This window comes from Chiloscyllium plagiosum, chromosome 3, assembly GCF_004010195.1.
Source record: "Chiloscyllium plagiosum isolate BGI_BamShark_2017 chromosome 3, ASM401019v2, whole genome shotgun sequence".
NCBI classification, from domain to species: Eukaryota; Metazoa; Chordata; class Chondrichthyes; order Orectolobiformes; family Hemiscylliidae; genus Chiloscyllium; species Chiloscyllium plagiosum.
Window position 1 is genome coordinate 42318224 of NC_057712.1, and position 17374 is coordinate 42335597.

The 17374-nt window shown below is 38.3% G+C and overlaps 1 protein-coding gene across 1 annotated transcript in view; it reads right to left on the reverse strand.

The window, feature by feature from the left end:
• The window catches only part of zmp:0000000760 (collagen alpha-1(IX) chain), a 96747-nt gene that overhangs the window by 43221 nt on the left and 36152 nt on the right, over window positions 1–17374 (reverse strand). The window contains exons 11-21 of the mRNA XM_043681246.1: window positions 13962–14015; window positions 10516–10569; window positions 10367–10420; window positions 9504–9548; window positions 9350–9403; window positions 9199–9252; window positions 9039–9092; window positions 6796–6867; window positions 6651–6686; window positions 3416–3460; window positions 3291–3323 (exon numbers count right to left, since the gene is read on the reverse strand). Of these exons, the coding sequence (XP_043537181.1) occupies window positions 3291–3323; window positions 3416–3460; window positions 6651–6686; window positions 6796–6867; window positions 9039–9092; window positions 9199–9252; window positions 9350–9403; window positions 9504–9548; window positions 10367–10420; window positions 10516–10569; window positions 13962–14015 (555 nt within the window). The remainder of the gene's footprint in view (window positions 1–3290; window positions 3324–3415; window positions 3461–6650; window positions 6687–6795; window positions 6868–9038; window positions 9093–9198; window positions 9253–9349; window positions 9404–9503; window positions 9549–10366; window positions 10421–10515; window positions 10570–13961; window positions 14016–17374) is intronic.

A 17374-nucleotide genomic window follows, 5' to 3' on the forward strand; every position in this document is an offset into this window, starting at 1 on the left:
CTGCCACCCCATGAACATACTACCTTACTCAGCTTCCAGCCTTTGCAAATATTATTCTACCCAGACATTAGCCCAACCTAACCACCTGGCTCTCCACCTACATTCCAAGGCTTGTTGGAATAAAGGTAGGTTAGCTGCTTTCTCTGCTCCTGCATCTGAGATGCTGGCAGAAGACATCATGGGTTTTGGCTCACCAAAGAGTGTCCTCACCTCCACACAGTGGTAGACCCATCATCAAAGTAGGAGACAGGATATGGAGTTCCAGGTAGAGGAGTAGAGAGAGTCAAGAATCTCACTTACTAATGCCTTTTCGCCATCTTCCCTCTCAAGATCCGCTCACACTACTCTGGTAGCCAAGAGTTGAAGAACACTTTAATACACTTCAGAGAGGCTTTCTCTCATCCTATTTAATGTGAGCTCAAGTCAGGGTGAAAGTAAGCACAAGTCAGGGTGAAAGTAAGCACGTATTTATTTGCTGCCATGTCTGATTCTCCATGCCGGTAGCCACTTTCTCTATGGAAGTGAACATCAGCACAAATGCCTAAAACATTCTTCCAATGTTTCTAAGAAGGTGCGTATTGTCTTTGAATATGGACTATGCAACATTTCCCAGCATTATTCGCATTGTGGATGACATGGCTCACATCTGCATCAGTTGAACAAAGCTTAATGGGCTCTGTACTCACCAACAGAGACTCAGCACCATCCTCGCCACCATCTAGGCAAGCTATCCCTATTGCGCTAACCACTAAAGGTGTATTTCAGTGCTGATGGAAGCAGCATGAGTTCTGTGACTCTTCCTCAGAGTCTACACATTCCTCTGAAAATTCCTTTGCCTCCTCTTGCTCAAATTATTCAGTCACACTTGGAAAATGAAAACCACAAATTAGAATTGATATGATAAGGATTTAAAATCTACATTGTATTATTTTGATATTTCAACTCATGGTAACAGCAATCCAACATAACTGACATGCCAGGTAGCAATATAATATCTAATTCTGCCATGTGGTCTCTGGTAAACTTCCATCTCATTATCACAGACTAGATGTCCCTGCTAATGTAATACTCCTCTTCTACACAGTCAGGGTGATTATTACTTTAGGATCATATCAATAATAGAATCAGAGAATCCCTACATTGCAGAGATTCAGTCCATCAAGGCCACGCCAACACTCCGAAGAGCACTCCACCCAAACCCACTCCATCCCCGAAACCCTGTATTTCCCATGGCTAATCCACCTAGCTAGCCCATCCCTGGACACAATGGGCAATTTAGTATGGCCAATCACCCTTACCTGTACATCTTTGGACTGGCAGGAAACCAGAGTACCTAGTGGAAACCCATGCGAACCCAGGGAGAATGTGCAAGCTCCTCACAGACTGTCACCTGAAGGTGAAATCAAAGCTGAGAGTATTACTGTGGAATGTGTGGAAATAACTGAATGGCAACTTTTGTGGCAGGTGACTGAGAGGTATGGGTGCAAATTGCCAGTCAAGTGAAGGTGAGTATTGAGTGTTCAATGGAGATACAAGGAAGTGCTTGAGAGAGAAGAATGATTTGAACTCAAGGCATGTTCTGCGGTGTGCTGTGTAGGAGAATGCTGTGAAAGTCTAAGTTCAAGGGTTGGCACCAGAAAGTACTGTACCTCTGACCCTCCCTGCATTTTATGAGGTAATTGAACCTTTTGTGGTTCTTATTCATAACCTAGGGGCATACTCCTGGTGTAACAAACAAAAACAGAAATTGCTGGAGGAACTCAGCAGGTCTGGCAGCATTTATGAAGAGAAAACAGAGCTAATGTTTCAAATCCAGTCACCCTTCTTCAGAATCTACTGATTGTTTCATAGACTTCCAACAACATTTGTTTGTTATCAATGGCTGGCCTCTTCCTTACGTTCTCAAGAAACAACACATCTTTTCAAGTCCTTACTGCCTCCAGGATCTTCACAGAAGAGACAGAAAACCAGAAGACAATTTTCCGACCGCTCTCTTTCATTCTTCTTGAAATCCTGAGAAACAACATTAGAGGCAGTCTTTCTGACTCCTGCCAAAGCCTTTTTTCCAAATAGAGTTCCTGTTGTTGACAGATGTGTGTCATTATCACTCTGACTAACCAGGAAAACCAAAAATTGGATATTAGTACCATAACAGAGTTAACCAGTCAGTAGCAAGGTCTGCTGCTACAATAATCAAGCATCCAGCTCATTCATAACAATTTCCTTACCACTGCCAAACCTAGTGAACAGTTCCATTAAAATAATAAAATATGGTCTTTCACCATTCAGCGATGTTCCCACTGCCACTACAGAAGATTTAAGTTCCAAATATCATGGCTTGCATTAACCTAAAGTTTTGGGAAGCATGGAATGATTCCAAACATTTATCAGACTTCACATTTAAAACTTATGTGAGGAGCAGCACATGCAGAATCTCATAGTTGTTGATAGCAACTATGTCAGTAGCAGTTCCACATATAATCCTGCACAAATGATATCGCTAAGAAATTAGCCCACCAACAGTAGAAAGCCCTGGGCTGTTCTATAAGTCTCAAACATAAACAATGGAGTTTTGCAGTTATGCAGTGTGGCCCTGTAGTTGGCCATCTACCAGGCAAGAAACAACACTGAACTTCACAACATACAAAGGACAAACGTGGCAGTAAAATCAGAAGGGAATGTTTTGACCGCTTCGAATACCTTAGCAGCCACTTCTTTCAAAAGGTCACCTTGACAAGGAGATCCAGTACTAGATCAGTTGTGCCACTTCGGCCTTCTAGAAATTATGCCAATTACTATTTCACAAGAAAGATCTCTGTAAGTCTACCAAAGTTACAGTGTCTCGAGCAGTTGTCATCACCACACTCCAGTCCTGCAGAGAGACCTGCTGTTCATCAATAACACTTAATAACATCAGAGAAATTTTACCAGCAATATGTGGAGTGAGGCTTACAGGGATGGTGGGTGCAGGACTGCTGATGGAAATTTTCAGTCTGGATTACAGGAAGGCATTTCATAAGGTTCCATAGATGAAAGTTTTAATAAAAATGAGATTGGAGGTTAACTTCTGTTATGGGTCAATAGTTGGTTTGCACATCAGAGAAAGAAATCGAGTCTTGATTTTAAGACTGTTTTCTCATGCTTGGATTTCTAAATGAAAAAAAAGGTTCTTTCACTCTTCAAATCACTGGAGTTTTGTTCTTAAAATATCACACTTGGTATTCAAATTTACGCCTTTCAGTGTAAAGTGAGTCTATGAATTTAAGGCCCATAATTTGTTTTTTACTCACTTCTCCTTTTGCTCCTTGGTGTCCTTTTTCACCCTTAAGTCAAATAAATAGGAAAATAACATTAATGTAAAGATTATCCTTTACTATCTATCAAATAAAATTTTTAAATTAACATTTTATATTACCTTGAGACCTTCAATGCCCAATGTTCCAATAGGACCTGTATCACCCTGACAGACAAGACGTATTGTTCAATATTCAAATTTTCAGACTTACACACCTTGAAAAATGTTTGTATCAATTACAGCAGTATTTACTACAATAGATGTTACTTAGGAACATTTACCATTTTGTTTTATATCCTGTAAGAAAGGTAAAGTTGCCATATTCCTAGACAGCTGCTCTCTCATTGAAGAGATGACTGGTGGTAAGTTTAACTGACAGTCATCACCCCTCAAGTGAGGAATGGGCTTGAGAAAGTGGGATCTTTATGGTAATTTCAGCTGGTGCAGGAACTGAACCCATATTGTTAGCATTACTCTACATTGCAAACTAGTCATCCAGCCAACTGAGCTAACCAACACCTTGCTAGAAGTGCTAAAATTCAATTTTGATAGCAATGTGAAATGGGTGAAATCAAATCAAATGCCCATTTTATATCTCACTCTTTTTGTTCATTGACTTTAATGCAAAATAAATTGGGTGATGTGTATAATAGGCAGCCATCCCATTCAGTGTCCCTCCCAAATTTTACTTCTAACATTTCTTGGTTATGAGCTAATATAAGTGCCATGTAGTATTATTAATGAAAGAAAGTAAATAATTTGCAGCTACTTAGCATTTCATTACCCAAAACCTTTTACAATGAACGGATTACAGTATTTTTATTTATTCATAGGATGTAGTCAACACAAGCAAAGTAAACTTTTGCAGTCTATCCTTGATTATCTTTGATACAATTGTGGTGAGCTACCCTCTTAAAATGTAGCAGTGGTTTGATTTGGGTATAACCATTGCTGTTAGGAAGTAGAGACATGAGGAACAGTGATTATAGTTCCAAGTCAGCATAATTCAGTGGCTAAGAGGGAAACATGCTGTTTTCATTCACCCATTGCCGTGGTTCTAGATATTCTCTAAAGCAGTTTGAACCTAAAAGGGTTAACAAACATCACAAGATAAGCTCTACCCATCAAGATATAAAGTCTGTTCCTGATAGAAGCAATACGGTTCTCCATTGTCCTACAGATAGTTCTCCCATAATGCTGTAGTTGCATTTCAGTCAAACCCTGCTTAGTAGAAAAATTGCTTAATATAAATAACGGAACCTATGTGAAAAGTGGAGTTAGGAACAGACCAGAAAAAAAATCATTCACAATCACTTATAAATCACCCTAAAGTCTAACACAAAGAATAGCACAGCTTGAATGAAGGTATAAACCATATTTATCAATGAAAAAAGTAAATTTAATACAGTACATGTAAAAAATATTAAGAATTGCACAACACCAGATTGTATTCCGACAGGTTTATTTGGAAGCACAAACTTATGGAGTGCTGCTCCTTCATCAGGTAGCTAGTGGGGCAGGATCATAGGACAATTTATAGTAAAAGATCAAAGTATCATTCAACTGATGTGGTCTATCGAACAAACCTTAATTGCTGTTCTTTAATCACTTAGAATGGGGATGCAGATTTCGACTGATTATTGTGTAAATCTAATTGTTAATGCAGGGACAGAGGATCATTATGATGCGTAAGGTAGACTCCTTCATTCCTATTAAGTGAGCTATATCACATATTCTCTCCTTATGCTCTAAACATTTTATAATATTAGCTTCTCTTCCAGCATTAGTCTTTCTTTTGCATTCAACACCTGCAATTTTATCATCAGGATGCTTCTTGCTAATATATTTGTCACTATACCCTCCATTTTTTCAAAACACAGTGTAATCTAGGAGTAGTGTACCTTTCATAGGAACCTGCTCAACATATCTCTCTCAGGAAGCTGTTCTCTGTCCAGTACCTCTCACAGAAAGCTGCTCTGTCGGCAGCTGACTTTGGTGCATGCACAGAACTACACGAAGACTAGGGCTGACATTCAGCTCATGCGCAGAACAAAGGTCATGAAAGTATCACCGCTGGATCGCGCTATTGCCAACAGAGGGAAGTTTTCTCGAAACTCCCGTTCCTTAATACCCCAGCGATGTTTAAGCAAATCGTGCTGATGGAACACGTATTATCGAAGAACTACCTGTACTTGTGTTTCAGTGATTATTCTTATTGTTAATAGCATGTAGCTAAATTGCTTATAAATTCAGCTTCACATCTCAGAAAAGAATAGTATATATCAGATGTAACAAAACTAACTATTCAGTAATACTTAATAAATTTATCTACAGTCCTTCAAGATTGAAGCTATCTAAAGCCTATATATTGTGTGGACATCTTTCCCCATGTGGTATTAGTAGTTAAAACTAGTTGTACCTTTATACAAGTAAAGGTTTTGGATATAGCTATTGGATATGGCTGGCTGTTGAAGTAGTTTTTGCAAGTGCTGAGGTTTATTGTAAGGCAGTGAGGGGAATCAATGTTTAAAGTAGTTGATGGGGTGTGAATCTTAGATGACCAAGTTTCTTGAATACATACGGATTACTTATGGAATTCACTATTGTGCGGTTGGAAAATATGGCAGCTAGTTTGTAAATAGCAAGGTTACACAAACAATCAATCATAAATTACAACATATTTTTACTCCCTGCTTGTTACTTGAAATATACTGCTCAAGACAATACCATGGAATCTTTTAGGGTCATTGAATTGGACAATGGTCCTTAGTTAACAGTTGATCAGAAGACATCACATTCAGCAGTGCAATACTGGCCACTTTAGCTGAAATTGTGCATTCAATACTATGGGAAGCTTGAATTCAGAAGTTTCTAACTCAGTGTTCAGAATCTTAACAATTTAGAGAATTGCACAGTAGGAATGTTATGGATTAATAATTTATACTTCTGAACCAATACTTCAGAGACATGAGTTCAGATCCCACCATGGCAGTTGGTGGCGTTCAAAGTTAATTATACATGGGGAATAAAATGCCAGTTTTGTAATTGATGACAATGAAACTATCACTTTAAAAAAATCATCTACTTTATCAATGTCTATCAGGAATGAAATTTGATGAAATTTATATCCTTTCTGGCCTACATGTGACTCCGACTCAGTAATGTGGTCTCTTAGCTGTACAATGAACCAGCTTAATAATTAGTTCAATTCACAGGAAATTTGGAATGGGCAACGATCAGATGGCCTTGCCAGCAATGCTAAAATCCTAACAGTGAATAAAAAAAGTTAAACGAAAACAATAAAATACTTTGTTAATGTTACATTGTTTCAGCGGAGTTCAAATGAGTTCCATACCTTTTGTCCTTTCATTCCTGGGTCTCCTTTTTGACCCTATAGGAAATTTAGATTAATAAAAGTGTAGAGACATAACCAATTATATAAAGTAAAGGATTACTGCATGTCAAAAAGATTAATGTTTAGCAATGACAATAAAACTTACATGAATTCCAGGATACCCAACATACCCAGGCCAGCCAGGTATTCCCATATCTCCTTTTTGGCCTTTCAGTCCCTGTCAGATGGGATTATAAAGTCATGTAAAAACTTAATATAAAAATCATTGAGAAAGAATGCAAACATTACTACAATGTATTTTGTTAAAGCAAGGAATGGGGATGACAGTGGCAGCCATCCACCCAACTGTACGATGGCAGTGGCCAGCATTGGATGATCAAATGACAAACCTCAAGTTTCATTTCACATTAGGAATGTCTTTTAAAAATGTTTTAATGTTTATCTGTTTTGAGTTTGTCCTTGTCCAAACAACAAAGGCAATTAGCTTATAGGTCTCTGTCAATGTCACCGCCAGCTTGGCAAAAATGAAATAATGCGATTGGTCTGAAGATTATCCCTTCCTCATTGTAAAGTTTGTGAGCTACATAGAGTGGAACACACTTACAAATAGGGAACATTTTCACTGGTAGTTCACTACTACTTACATTGTAAACATTGAGCAAATATTTCTTATACTGTCAGAGTCATACAGCATGAATACAGATCCTTTGGTCCAACCAGCCCATACTGACCATAATCCCAAACTAAACTGATCCCACCTGCCTGCATTTAGTCAATATCCCTCCAAACATTTCTTATCCAAATGTCTTTTAAACGTTGTAACCATACCACTGCATCCATCACTTCCTCTGGAAATTCATTCCACAGATGAACTACCCTCTGTGGAAACAAATTGCCCCTTACGGTTTGCACTGTTACTTCACCACTAAGGACCGGGTTCAATTCCACCCTTGGTCTATCATCGGTGTAGAATTTGCACATTCTGCCCATGTCTGTATGAGTTTCCTACAGTGTTGAGAGTGTGTTGTTGGAAAAGCACAGCAGGTCAGGCAGCATCTGAGGAGCAAGAAAATTGACATTTCAGGCCAGAGTGCTTCATCAGATGGATGCTGCCTGACCTGCTGTGTTTTTCCAGCAATGCATTCTCGACTCTGATCTCCAGCATCTGCAGATCACACTTTTTCCATGAGATTCCTCCAGCTACTCATTTCCTCCCACTGTCCAAATTTGTGCAAGCTAGGTGCATTGGCTGTGGTAAATTACTCAAAATGTTCAGGAATCTGTAGGCTTGTTGGATCAGTCATAGGAAATGCAGGGTTACAGGAATAGGTGGTGGGGGTGGGATGCTCTTTGGAGTGTTGGTATGGACTCAATGGGCCGATTGGCCTGCTTCCACACTGTGGGGATTCTATGATTTTATGTCTAAACCTTATCTGCTATTCCTCAGCCCATTGAACCAAATGTTCAAGATCTCTTTGTAATCTTAGATAACCTTCTTCACTGTCCACTACACCAACAACTTTGGTGTCATCCACAAACTTACTAACTATAACTTCTATATTCTCATCTAAATCATTTATGTGAATGACAAACAAAAATGGACCCAGCGCTAGTCACAGGCGTCCAATCCAGAAAAAACAAGCCTCCACCATTACTCTCTGTCTCCTGCAGTTAAGTCAATTTTGTATCCAATTGGCAAGTTCTGAATCTCATGTGATTTAACTTTACTAATTAGTCTACCATGTGGAATCTTGTTAAAGATTTTACTGAAGTCCAAATAAATAACTTCTAATGCTCTGCCCTCAATCTTCTTGGTTACTTCCTCACAAAGTTCAATCAAGTTTGTGAGATATGATTTCTCTCACACAAAACCATGCTGACTATCCCTAATTATTCCTTGCCTGTCCAAAGGCATAAAAAACCTATCTTTCAGAATCACCTCCAAAAACGTACCCACCAGCGAATTCAGACTCACAGGTTTATAGTTCCCAGGCTTCTCCTTACATCACTTGTTAAACAAAGGCACAACATTAGCCACTCTCCAGTCATCCAGCACCTCATCCATAGTTATAGATGGAACAAATATTTCTTCAAGAGGTTCAACAATTTCCTCCCTAATTTCCCAAAATGTCCTGGGATTCACAAGATCATGTTTACCACTGCTTACAAATCTAAATTCAAATTGATAATCAAAATAAATATTTCTGCACTCAATAACCAGAAAAACACTCTCACATGGGGATTTGAAATCATGAATCCACCAAGCAATTCTTTAGTACAGTACTTAAATGTTTTTCTTCCTATTAAATCATTGAACAGAAGGTGATTAAAATACAAGAATCATAAAATATCATAAAAAGAAATCAAACTATAATTTTAACCACTTACAGGTTTCCCCATTGGACCCTCGTTACCTCGTGGTCCTGGAAATCCTTTCTCTCCCTTTAAAAACATCAGAGAACTCAAAATGATTAAGGTCCTCTTTTTTTTAGTGCTGCTCAAATTATTCAAAAATCTCAGCAAGCGAAAATATTTAATTTTCATAAACCTTTCGTCCAATAATGCCTTTTGGTCCTTGCAGACCCTGTGGTCCTTGATATGCCTAGGTATAGAAACTAGATTGTAATCATTACTTCTACTTGTGTATTCACATTCAAATTAAGTTGACATTATTCACTTATATATTCAAAACATTATACCTCAATGCCAGGGACTCCTTCTCTTCCAGGTTGGCCTAGATCTCCTAATATTCCCTGCAAAGAAAATGTAATGTCCATGTTCTAAGTAAGAGCTAACATGGATTTAGATAGCTTTGTGTAAATAGCTTACGATGGCACTCTAATATATTTGTACCTTATGTCCAGATTCTCCCTGTAACCCATCAGCTCCTGGAAATCCCTGTTCAAGCAAAAAGTTTTGTTTATTTCATATTCTTGATAACCCACAGGTTTCTGAGAACATACTTCACAGTTTTAAACTTGGTTATAGTAACTATTAGTTCTTTCTCCTTCAATACTTTATACATCACATCACAAACAGGTTTAAAAGGTTGTCAATATCAATGTTGGTATTAAATTCAGTTATGGAGATTTGGGCAGATTTCTCAATTGACATGAAGTAGCACTCTTAACTGGTTACAAACAAATTATGAGCAGTAGTAGGCTATTTGACACTTTGAACGTGGTCCAACAATCAATAATCCAATTATGATCTCATTGTGGTAAGAATTGCTGGCCTATAAATATTCGTTAGCAATTAATTTGAGTAAATGGATGGAATACAGGAAGCTGCAAAGCCATTTCATCCTGACCAGAACTTCCTGCAAGTGTTGCTTTTCCCCAGGATTGTATGATCAGAGAATTAGCTCTAACAATACAATGTACATTGTTCATACATTGCCTTTGCCAGTTACAGTTCATAATAGTAAAACTGTACTGAATACAGCACTAGTCAGTGGAAACCGTCAGAATGGCTAACATACAAAGGTAAAATGCCACATTGTTAGGCTTGTTCTTCTAAGTATAGGTTAAGTATTTTTTGGGATATGGTTTGCAGAGTTTGACTCTGCACTTAATATATCTTATACCTGTTCTGTAATTACACTAATAATTGACTATAATTCAAAATAGAAGTTTTCCAATCTTGACCATGAACATCTCACCACAAAAAAACAAGTTTAACAAAACAAATAAATCATGAGACACAATATTACTCACAAGTTTTCCTTTGGTACCTTTCCTACCAGGTGACCCTGGATCACCCACAAGACCCTGCAAAAATATTTTAAGTAATATTGTTGAAACCAAATTATTTTTAAATGTCAACAACAATTTAATATGTTAAGATAATTTAAAAAGCAACTTACTCTGGCTCCTTTTATGCCAGGTTTGCCTTCAATACCAGGGAATCCTTTGTCACCCTTAAGATGTGAACAATTAAAATTAAATGGACAGAAAGAAAAACACAATAAATATTTTGAGGACTGCAATAATGTTCTTGATCATAATTTTTTCTTATTATGATTGTACTTCACTTAAAGAGAATAGTGCTTGGAATGGAGAGATGATGGCAATATTACCAAACATGCAATCTGGAGACCTAGACTAATGCACTGGGGATATGGGTTCAAATCCCAGCATGATAGCTGAAGGAATTTAATTTGAATTCATATATCTGGAATGTAAAACTAGTTTCAATAATGGTGGTCATGACAACTATCATTAATTACTGTTTAAAAAAAATCTACCTCATTAAAGTCTTTTAGGGAAGGAAATCTGCAACTGTTACTCTATCTGGCCTTCTCAAAGGAGCATTTAGCAAGATCGTTAATAAAACTAGACCTATGGAAAGAGACCATCATTGTTCAATTGAATAAATTTGGTTAAGCACAGAAGTGTGGTAAGTGGTTGTTTTTCAGTTTGGTATACAGGATCTGGGATCTCTGCATTTTTTTTTGCTGTGTATACTGGATCATAGATTAGACAGTAAAATTTCACAATTTGCTGAAGATACAAACTTGAAGAAGTTGTAAAAAGGGACAACAGTATGAATCGTGCCAGATGACAAATAGGCCAACACAATAGGCAGATGCATTAGATGGAAGTCAATGTGGAAGAGTGTGAGATGATGCATTTTGCCTGAAGTGATATTGAAACGCAATACATAGTATAGGCTTAATAGTGCAATTCTACAGAATGTACATGGAGAGGTAGCTGGGGGTGCATATGATGAATCTTTGAGTGTCAGGACATATTAAAACAAATAGTCATACAAGCACATTGGATCGTGGGTTTCATAAACAAGAAGGTTATACTGAGCCTTTATAAAGTTCTTGTTAGGCCCCAACTTGAGTATTGATTACAGTTCTGGTCACCACATTTTAGGAAAGGAGGAGTACAAAGGAGATTTGCTGGAATGATTCTAGGAATGGGAGGATTTAGTAACATGGCTATGTAGGAGAAGTTGAGGTTGCTCTCATCAAGAAGAAAGGAGACTGAGGGGAGTTTTAAGAGAGATGCACAAGCATTATGACAGGATTAAATAAGTTGGACAAGGAAAAGCTATTCTCATTAGCTGATAATACAAGGACTAATGCTACAGATTTGAGATTTTGTCTTGAGATGTAAGGGAAATATGTGGAAGAACGTTTCCTGATGCAGTGATTGGTAATGAGCTGGAACTCCATGCCCTCAGAGGGTGGTAGAAATAGAAACAATCAAAAAAGAAATTAGATTCACATCTGAAAAAAATAAACCTGCATGACTATGGGGACTGAATGGAATCTGTCATAGTACAGTAGTAGTGTTCCTACCTCTAGACCAGGAGACCCAGGTTCAAGTCCCACCTGCTTCAGAGGTGTGTAATAACATCTTTGAACTGGTTGATTAGACAATTGTAGGGGTTAGGACTGACTGGATTTCCCAATGGGGAGTCAGCATGGATTTGATCAACTGAGTGACTGCCTTTTATGCTATAAATTACTGTTCAATGTGAGAAACTGAGTAGTTAGAAAGCCGGTGAGAGTCTTGTATCAATACTTACAGCATGCCCACTGAATGAAACACAAATCAAGTACTTAAATAGACAATGGCTGGCCTTTCCTGGGATTGAGCACTGGGGATGAAATCCTAACCCCACAAGAACTGCCAACTAATCAGAGACTGTGCACTGCTCGTAAACAACACCAGGGTGTCTGCTACCAGTATTATATCCACCCTAAACTCAGGATTGCAAAGGGATGCTGGCTACAGGGGAGTGATAGAAGGACAGATATTGTGGGATGGAGGTTACAGGATAGCAGGAAGGATTCTGTAGCAAGCCCGTCACTTTCACATTCTGGGCAGCTCAGTCAAGCACTGAATGCAAGCAGAGTTTGTTTTTCAGTATTTCTGGAACATGAGTCTCCCATTCACTACTGAGTTGATGGATGGTAGTAGTGGAATGAGGCCCTTAAGTGATCATTAATTTCCCATTTAATGGCCTCAGTTGGTGGTTAGGTGGTAAGGAAATCCACAAGCCTTTTCACCAAGGACTTAACCAAGTCAGACCTGGAAGGGATTGAGGTCTCCCTCATATTTTTTTCCGCTGCATGGATCTCAGAGGTTCATTGTGGTAGCAACATCAGTAAGTGAGAACCAATGTGTCAGCACATTGATCAGCATGTGTGAAACCTCCTAGTGCTGTGTGGTTGCACAGCTTAGGTGGAATATTAGTCACCGCCTATCTCCCTGCTGCTGATTAAATGCCCCCGGCACAAAATCCGTCATGGCAAAGGGCATTAAATTCTGACCCATGACTCATTGATCTGTGACAACAGATACATATATAACATGACAGCTTTATACTCAGTAAAAAAAATTTGACCATTTAACACTGAGTGCCACAGACAAGTTTATTTAACTTATGAACCACTGGAATCATAAAACCTGTCAACAGTATGTCTTGAATACAACTTCCATATCATAACTTTACCTGATTGTATGATAATACTAAATTTCAAAAACAATGTTAGAAAACAGATATTTAGCGCTCAATTCAAAGCAAGTCAAAGTTTCTTAAGGCAATTTTCTAGTTAGCTACCAAATGATCATGTCATCCTGGAAACCCAGATCACTTTCAGGTTTGAATCTTCATCAACATTCTTCCAGCAAGCTACAGTGACAAAAGGAATTCCAAAACTGATCTAACTGCACAAACCATCCAAATAGACATAGCTGGATTGAAATTCCAAGAGGGGGATTATGAATGTACTCTCACCAGGCCTTGAGTTTTGTGAGGCCCTTCAGGAGCACTTCTGTCCAAATGAATTCATAAAAATCTTTTAAATAAAAAATAAGACCATATTTTTGACTTGACCTTCAGCACAACATTGATCTCTGCAAGGATCATTTGCTAGGCGTCTTTTCTTAAAAATAAAAATAAAGCCTCCAAACTGCAGCAAATAAACTTCTTTTTAAATTGCAAATATATTTATAATTTTCTGTTTTAGCTTCGAATGGCTGAAAATTCATATGTTACCAAAGAAACTGCTTGACTAATTCATGCATCACAATCCACTGCGCAAATTTCTTTGGATGAAACTTCTGATAACTATCCCTATAATCTCTTTTCCCTCAAAGTTGATTAATTTGTTTTCCATATTTATCAGACAGTTTATAGTGCATGTAAAATGTACTGCCCAAGATACATTAACTTTTATCAAAGGATCAGTTATAAACTGTTGTTTAATAACAAGACATAAAAAGACAACTTATTAAACAGCAATGATCTAAACAAATTAAATCTCAGTTTATAAACAGATATTGTCATTACCTTCACTCCCTGTAATCCCCATATGCCTTCATGTCCTGTTTCACCTTTGTTTCCCTAGAAATTAAAAATAATTCATTTATCTTAATAATACTGTTTCTGAATAATCAAGTATTATTTACTTGTAAATGTTACCTCAGTCACTGTGACAATATATACTGTGAAACTTTGCATTACAGCTAAAAAAACAATATTACATTTATTCATGCCGCTTCACTGATGACAACAAAAAAAGACCCAGCAATGATAATGGCCTGGATATTCTGGTGGCCAAATAAATGATGTAGCAGACAAAACTGAATTGCATGGCGAGACCGTGCAGAAACCCTGACACAACTGAATCCGTGAGAAGTGCACATTGGAGCTGTCCTTATTTTCAGACAGGCAATTCCCCTGCATCTGGAACCCTTTAAAATGGGAACATTTGGAAGGTTCTAGTTCACTTAAGTTTACTAACTTCCCAGGAAAGGTTAGAGGACTAAAAACATACTCTATCTAGTAGGTAATTATTAAATTGAACTGCCAACTCATTGCACCCATTAATGCACCATCCATAGATCTGGTACAAGCCCTTCCTTCTCTCCAACCTGACAGCCCCACAACCAAATTAACACCATCACCCTTCCCTGCTGAATCCAACTCAACCCATCATGTCGGCTGCAAGTCAGAACCAGCACCTCCCACTGCCAGACCTCAATTCTCTAATAACATTCCCTGATAGATCCCAACCACCATCACCACTCCAACATCTCACCATTACACCCAATGTGCTCTCTAGACCTGACCCAACATTTCCACCCTCAGAACTTGACATACCCCATGAGCAGACCCTGCAAGATCCAACTCAATATCACCAAAACCGCAATGTACACTTATTCTTCCTGCTGAAATGGACATTTGCAAATGTGCTTTTTCACAATTTATTCTCCTATATACCTTTATGTTGTCAGCAAATCTGACAAACACACCTTCTGTCCCTTTCAATCAGTAATTTATATAAATTGTAACCTGTTGAGGTCCCAACACTAAATCCTTTGGAATAACACTCATTATATCCTATCAACCTGGGAAAGGGTCATTTATGTCAACTTTCTGCTTCCTTTTATTCATCCCACCCCCTACACCATGAGCTTTTAATTTCCTCAATAATCTTTGATGTGTTGCCTTATAAATGCCTCTGGAAATCTAAGTACAGTGCATTCATCAGTTCCCCTTTATTCACAACACATAACTCAAATAACTCCAATAGCCTAAGTAAATATAATTTCCCTTTCACAAAACCATGTTGACTTAATCTGATTGTGTTGAACTTAAACTATCCTGCTATTGTTTCTTTAATAATAGCTTCTAACAGATGGTAAACTAATTTGTTTTTCATTTCCTGCTTTCTGTCTCCTTCCCTTTTTGAATAAATAATTTCCAATCTGTTGCTGATTCAAGAGAAATCTGAGAAAAGATTTTTTTAAAAATTCACTTGTATTTTTACAAGACATGGCAACCCTTTTTGAAATACCTGGACACAGATTTATCTGCCACACTAACAAGGGCTTTTGTATAGCCATAACGCTTGTGTTTCATGAGTCCAATATCCAGGGAGGAGGAACTTTGAATGTATGAGTGTTTTGTTTGGCTGGGCTGAGTTATTACTATTTATTTGTTTGTTGTTAGGTATTTATTCAATTAGTTAAATAGCTAGTTTAGTTTTTTTTTAATTTTATACTTCTCTACATATGTTTATACATTCTTATAGGTGGGTGGGTTGGGGAATTTTTTTTTTATTATTTGAGTTTAGTTTTGTACTATTTTTGTAGTGTTTTGAATTGCATTGTTTTGTATTTGTTGTAATAATTAAAAATCTATTTTTTCTTAATAAAAATATATTATTAAAAAAATTCACTTGTGGGATGTGGGTGTTGCTGGCTAGACCAACAGTTATTTTCAATCCCTCGGTCCCTTAAGGATGTGGTAGTGAGATGCAGTCTGTGTTGTAGGTAGATACACAATGCTGTTAGGGTGGGAGCTCCAGGTTTTGATGCAGTGATAGTGAAGGAACAGTGACATGTTTCCAACTCAGGATGGTTAGGAGGTTGGAGGGGAACTTGCAGGTGGTGATGTTTCTATGTTTCTGCTGCCCTTCTCCTTCTACAAGGAAATGATAATGAGTTTGGATGGTGCAATCTCAGGATCTTTGGTGAATTTCTGCAGTGCATCTTGCAGATAGTACACACTCCTGGTCCTGAGCATCAGTAATGGAGGGAATGGATACTTGTGGATGTGGTGACCATCAAGTCAGCTGCTTTTATCTAAATGGTGTCAAGCTTTGAGTGTTGTGAGAGCAGCTTTCATCCAGGCACATGGGAGTTTTCCATTACACTCCTGTCTTGCGGACAGGTTTGGATAGTCAAAAGATGTGTTACTTGCTGCAATATTCCTAGCCTCTGGCCTGCTCTTGTATTCATGGTATTTATATGGTGAGTCCAGTTGACTTTCTGGTCAATGGTAACCCCAGGATACTAACAGTAGGGGATTAAGTGATGATAATGCCATTGAATGTCATGGGGTAGTGCCTGGATTGTCTCTTAGAGATGGTCACTTATGTGACACAAATGTTTTGCCACCTTTCAGACCAAGCCTGGATAGTGCTGTTCTTGTTGCATTTGGGCACGGACTGCTTCAGTATCCGGGATGTCGAGAATGGAGCTGAACATTGCGCAAGCGGTGAAGGTAATTGATGAAGCAGCTGAAGATGTTTGAACCAAGGACACTAGCCTGATGACCTCCTGAATCCTGAGAAGAGTATAATGGAAGTAGAAGTATACTTAAGAGGGAAATCAGGAGGGCAAAAAGGGGACATGAGATAGCTTTGGCAAATAGAATTAAGGAGAATCCAAAGAGTTTTACAAATGCATTAAGGACAAAAGAGTAGCTAGGGAGAGAATAGGGCCCCTCAAAGATCAATGCCTTTATGTGGAGCCACAGAAAATGGGGGAGATACTAAATGAATATTTTGCATCAGTATTTACTGTGGAAAAGGATATGGAAGATATAGACTGTAGGGAAATAGATGGTGACATCTTGCAAAATGTCCAGATTACAGAGGAGGAACTGCTAGATGTCTTGAATTGGGTAAAAGTGGATAAATCCCCAGGACTGATCAGGTGTACCCCAGAGCTCTGTGGGAAGCTAGAGAAGTGATTGCTGGGCCTCTTGCTGAGATATTTGTATCATCGATAGTCACAGGTGAGGTGCCAGAAGACTGGAGGTTGGCAAATGTGGTGCCACTTTTTAAGAAGGGTGGTAAGGACAAGCCAGGGAACTATAGACCCGTGAGCCTGACCTTGGTGGTGGGCAAGTTGTTGGAGGGAATCCTGAGAGACAGGATGTACATGTATTTGGAAAGGAAAGGACTGATTAGG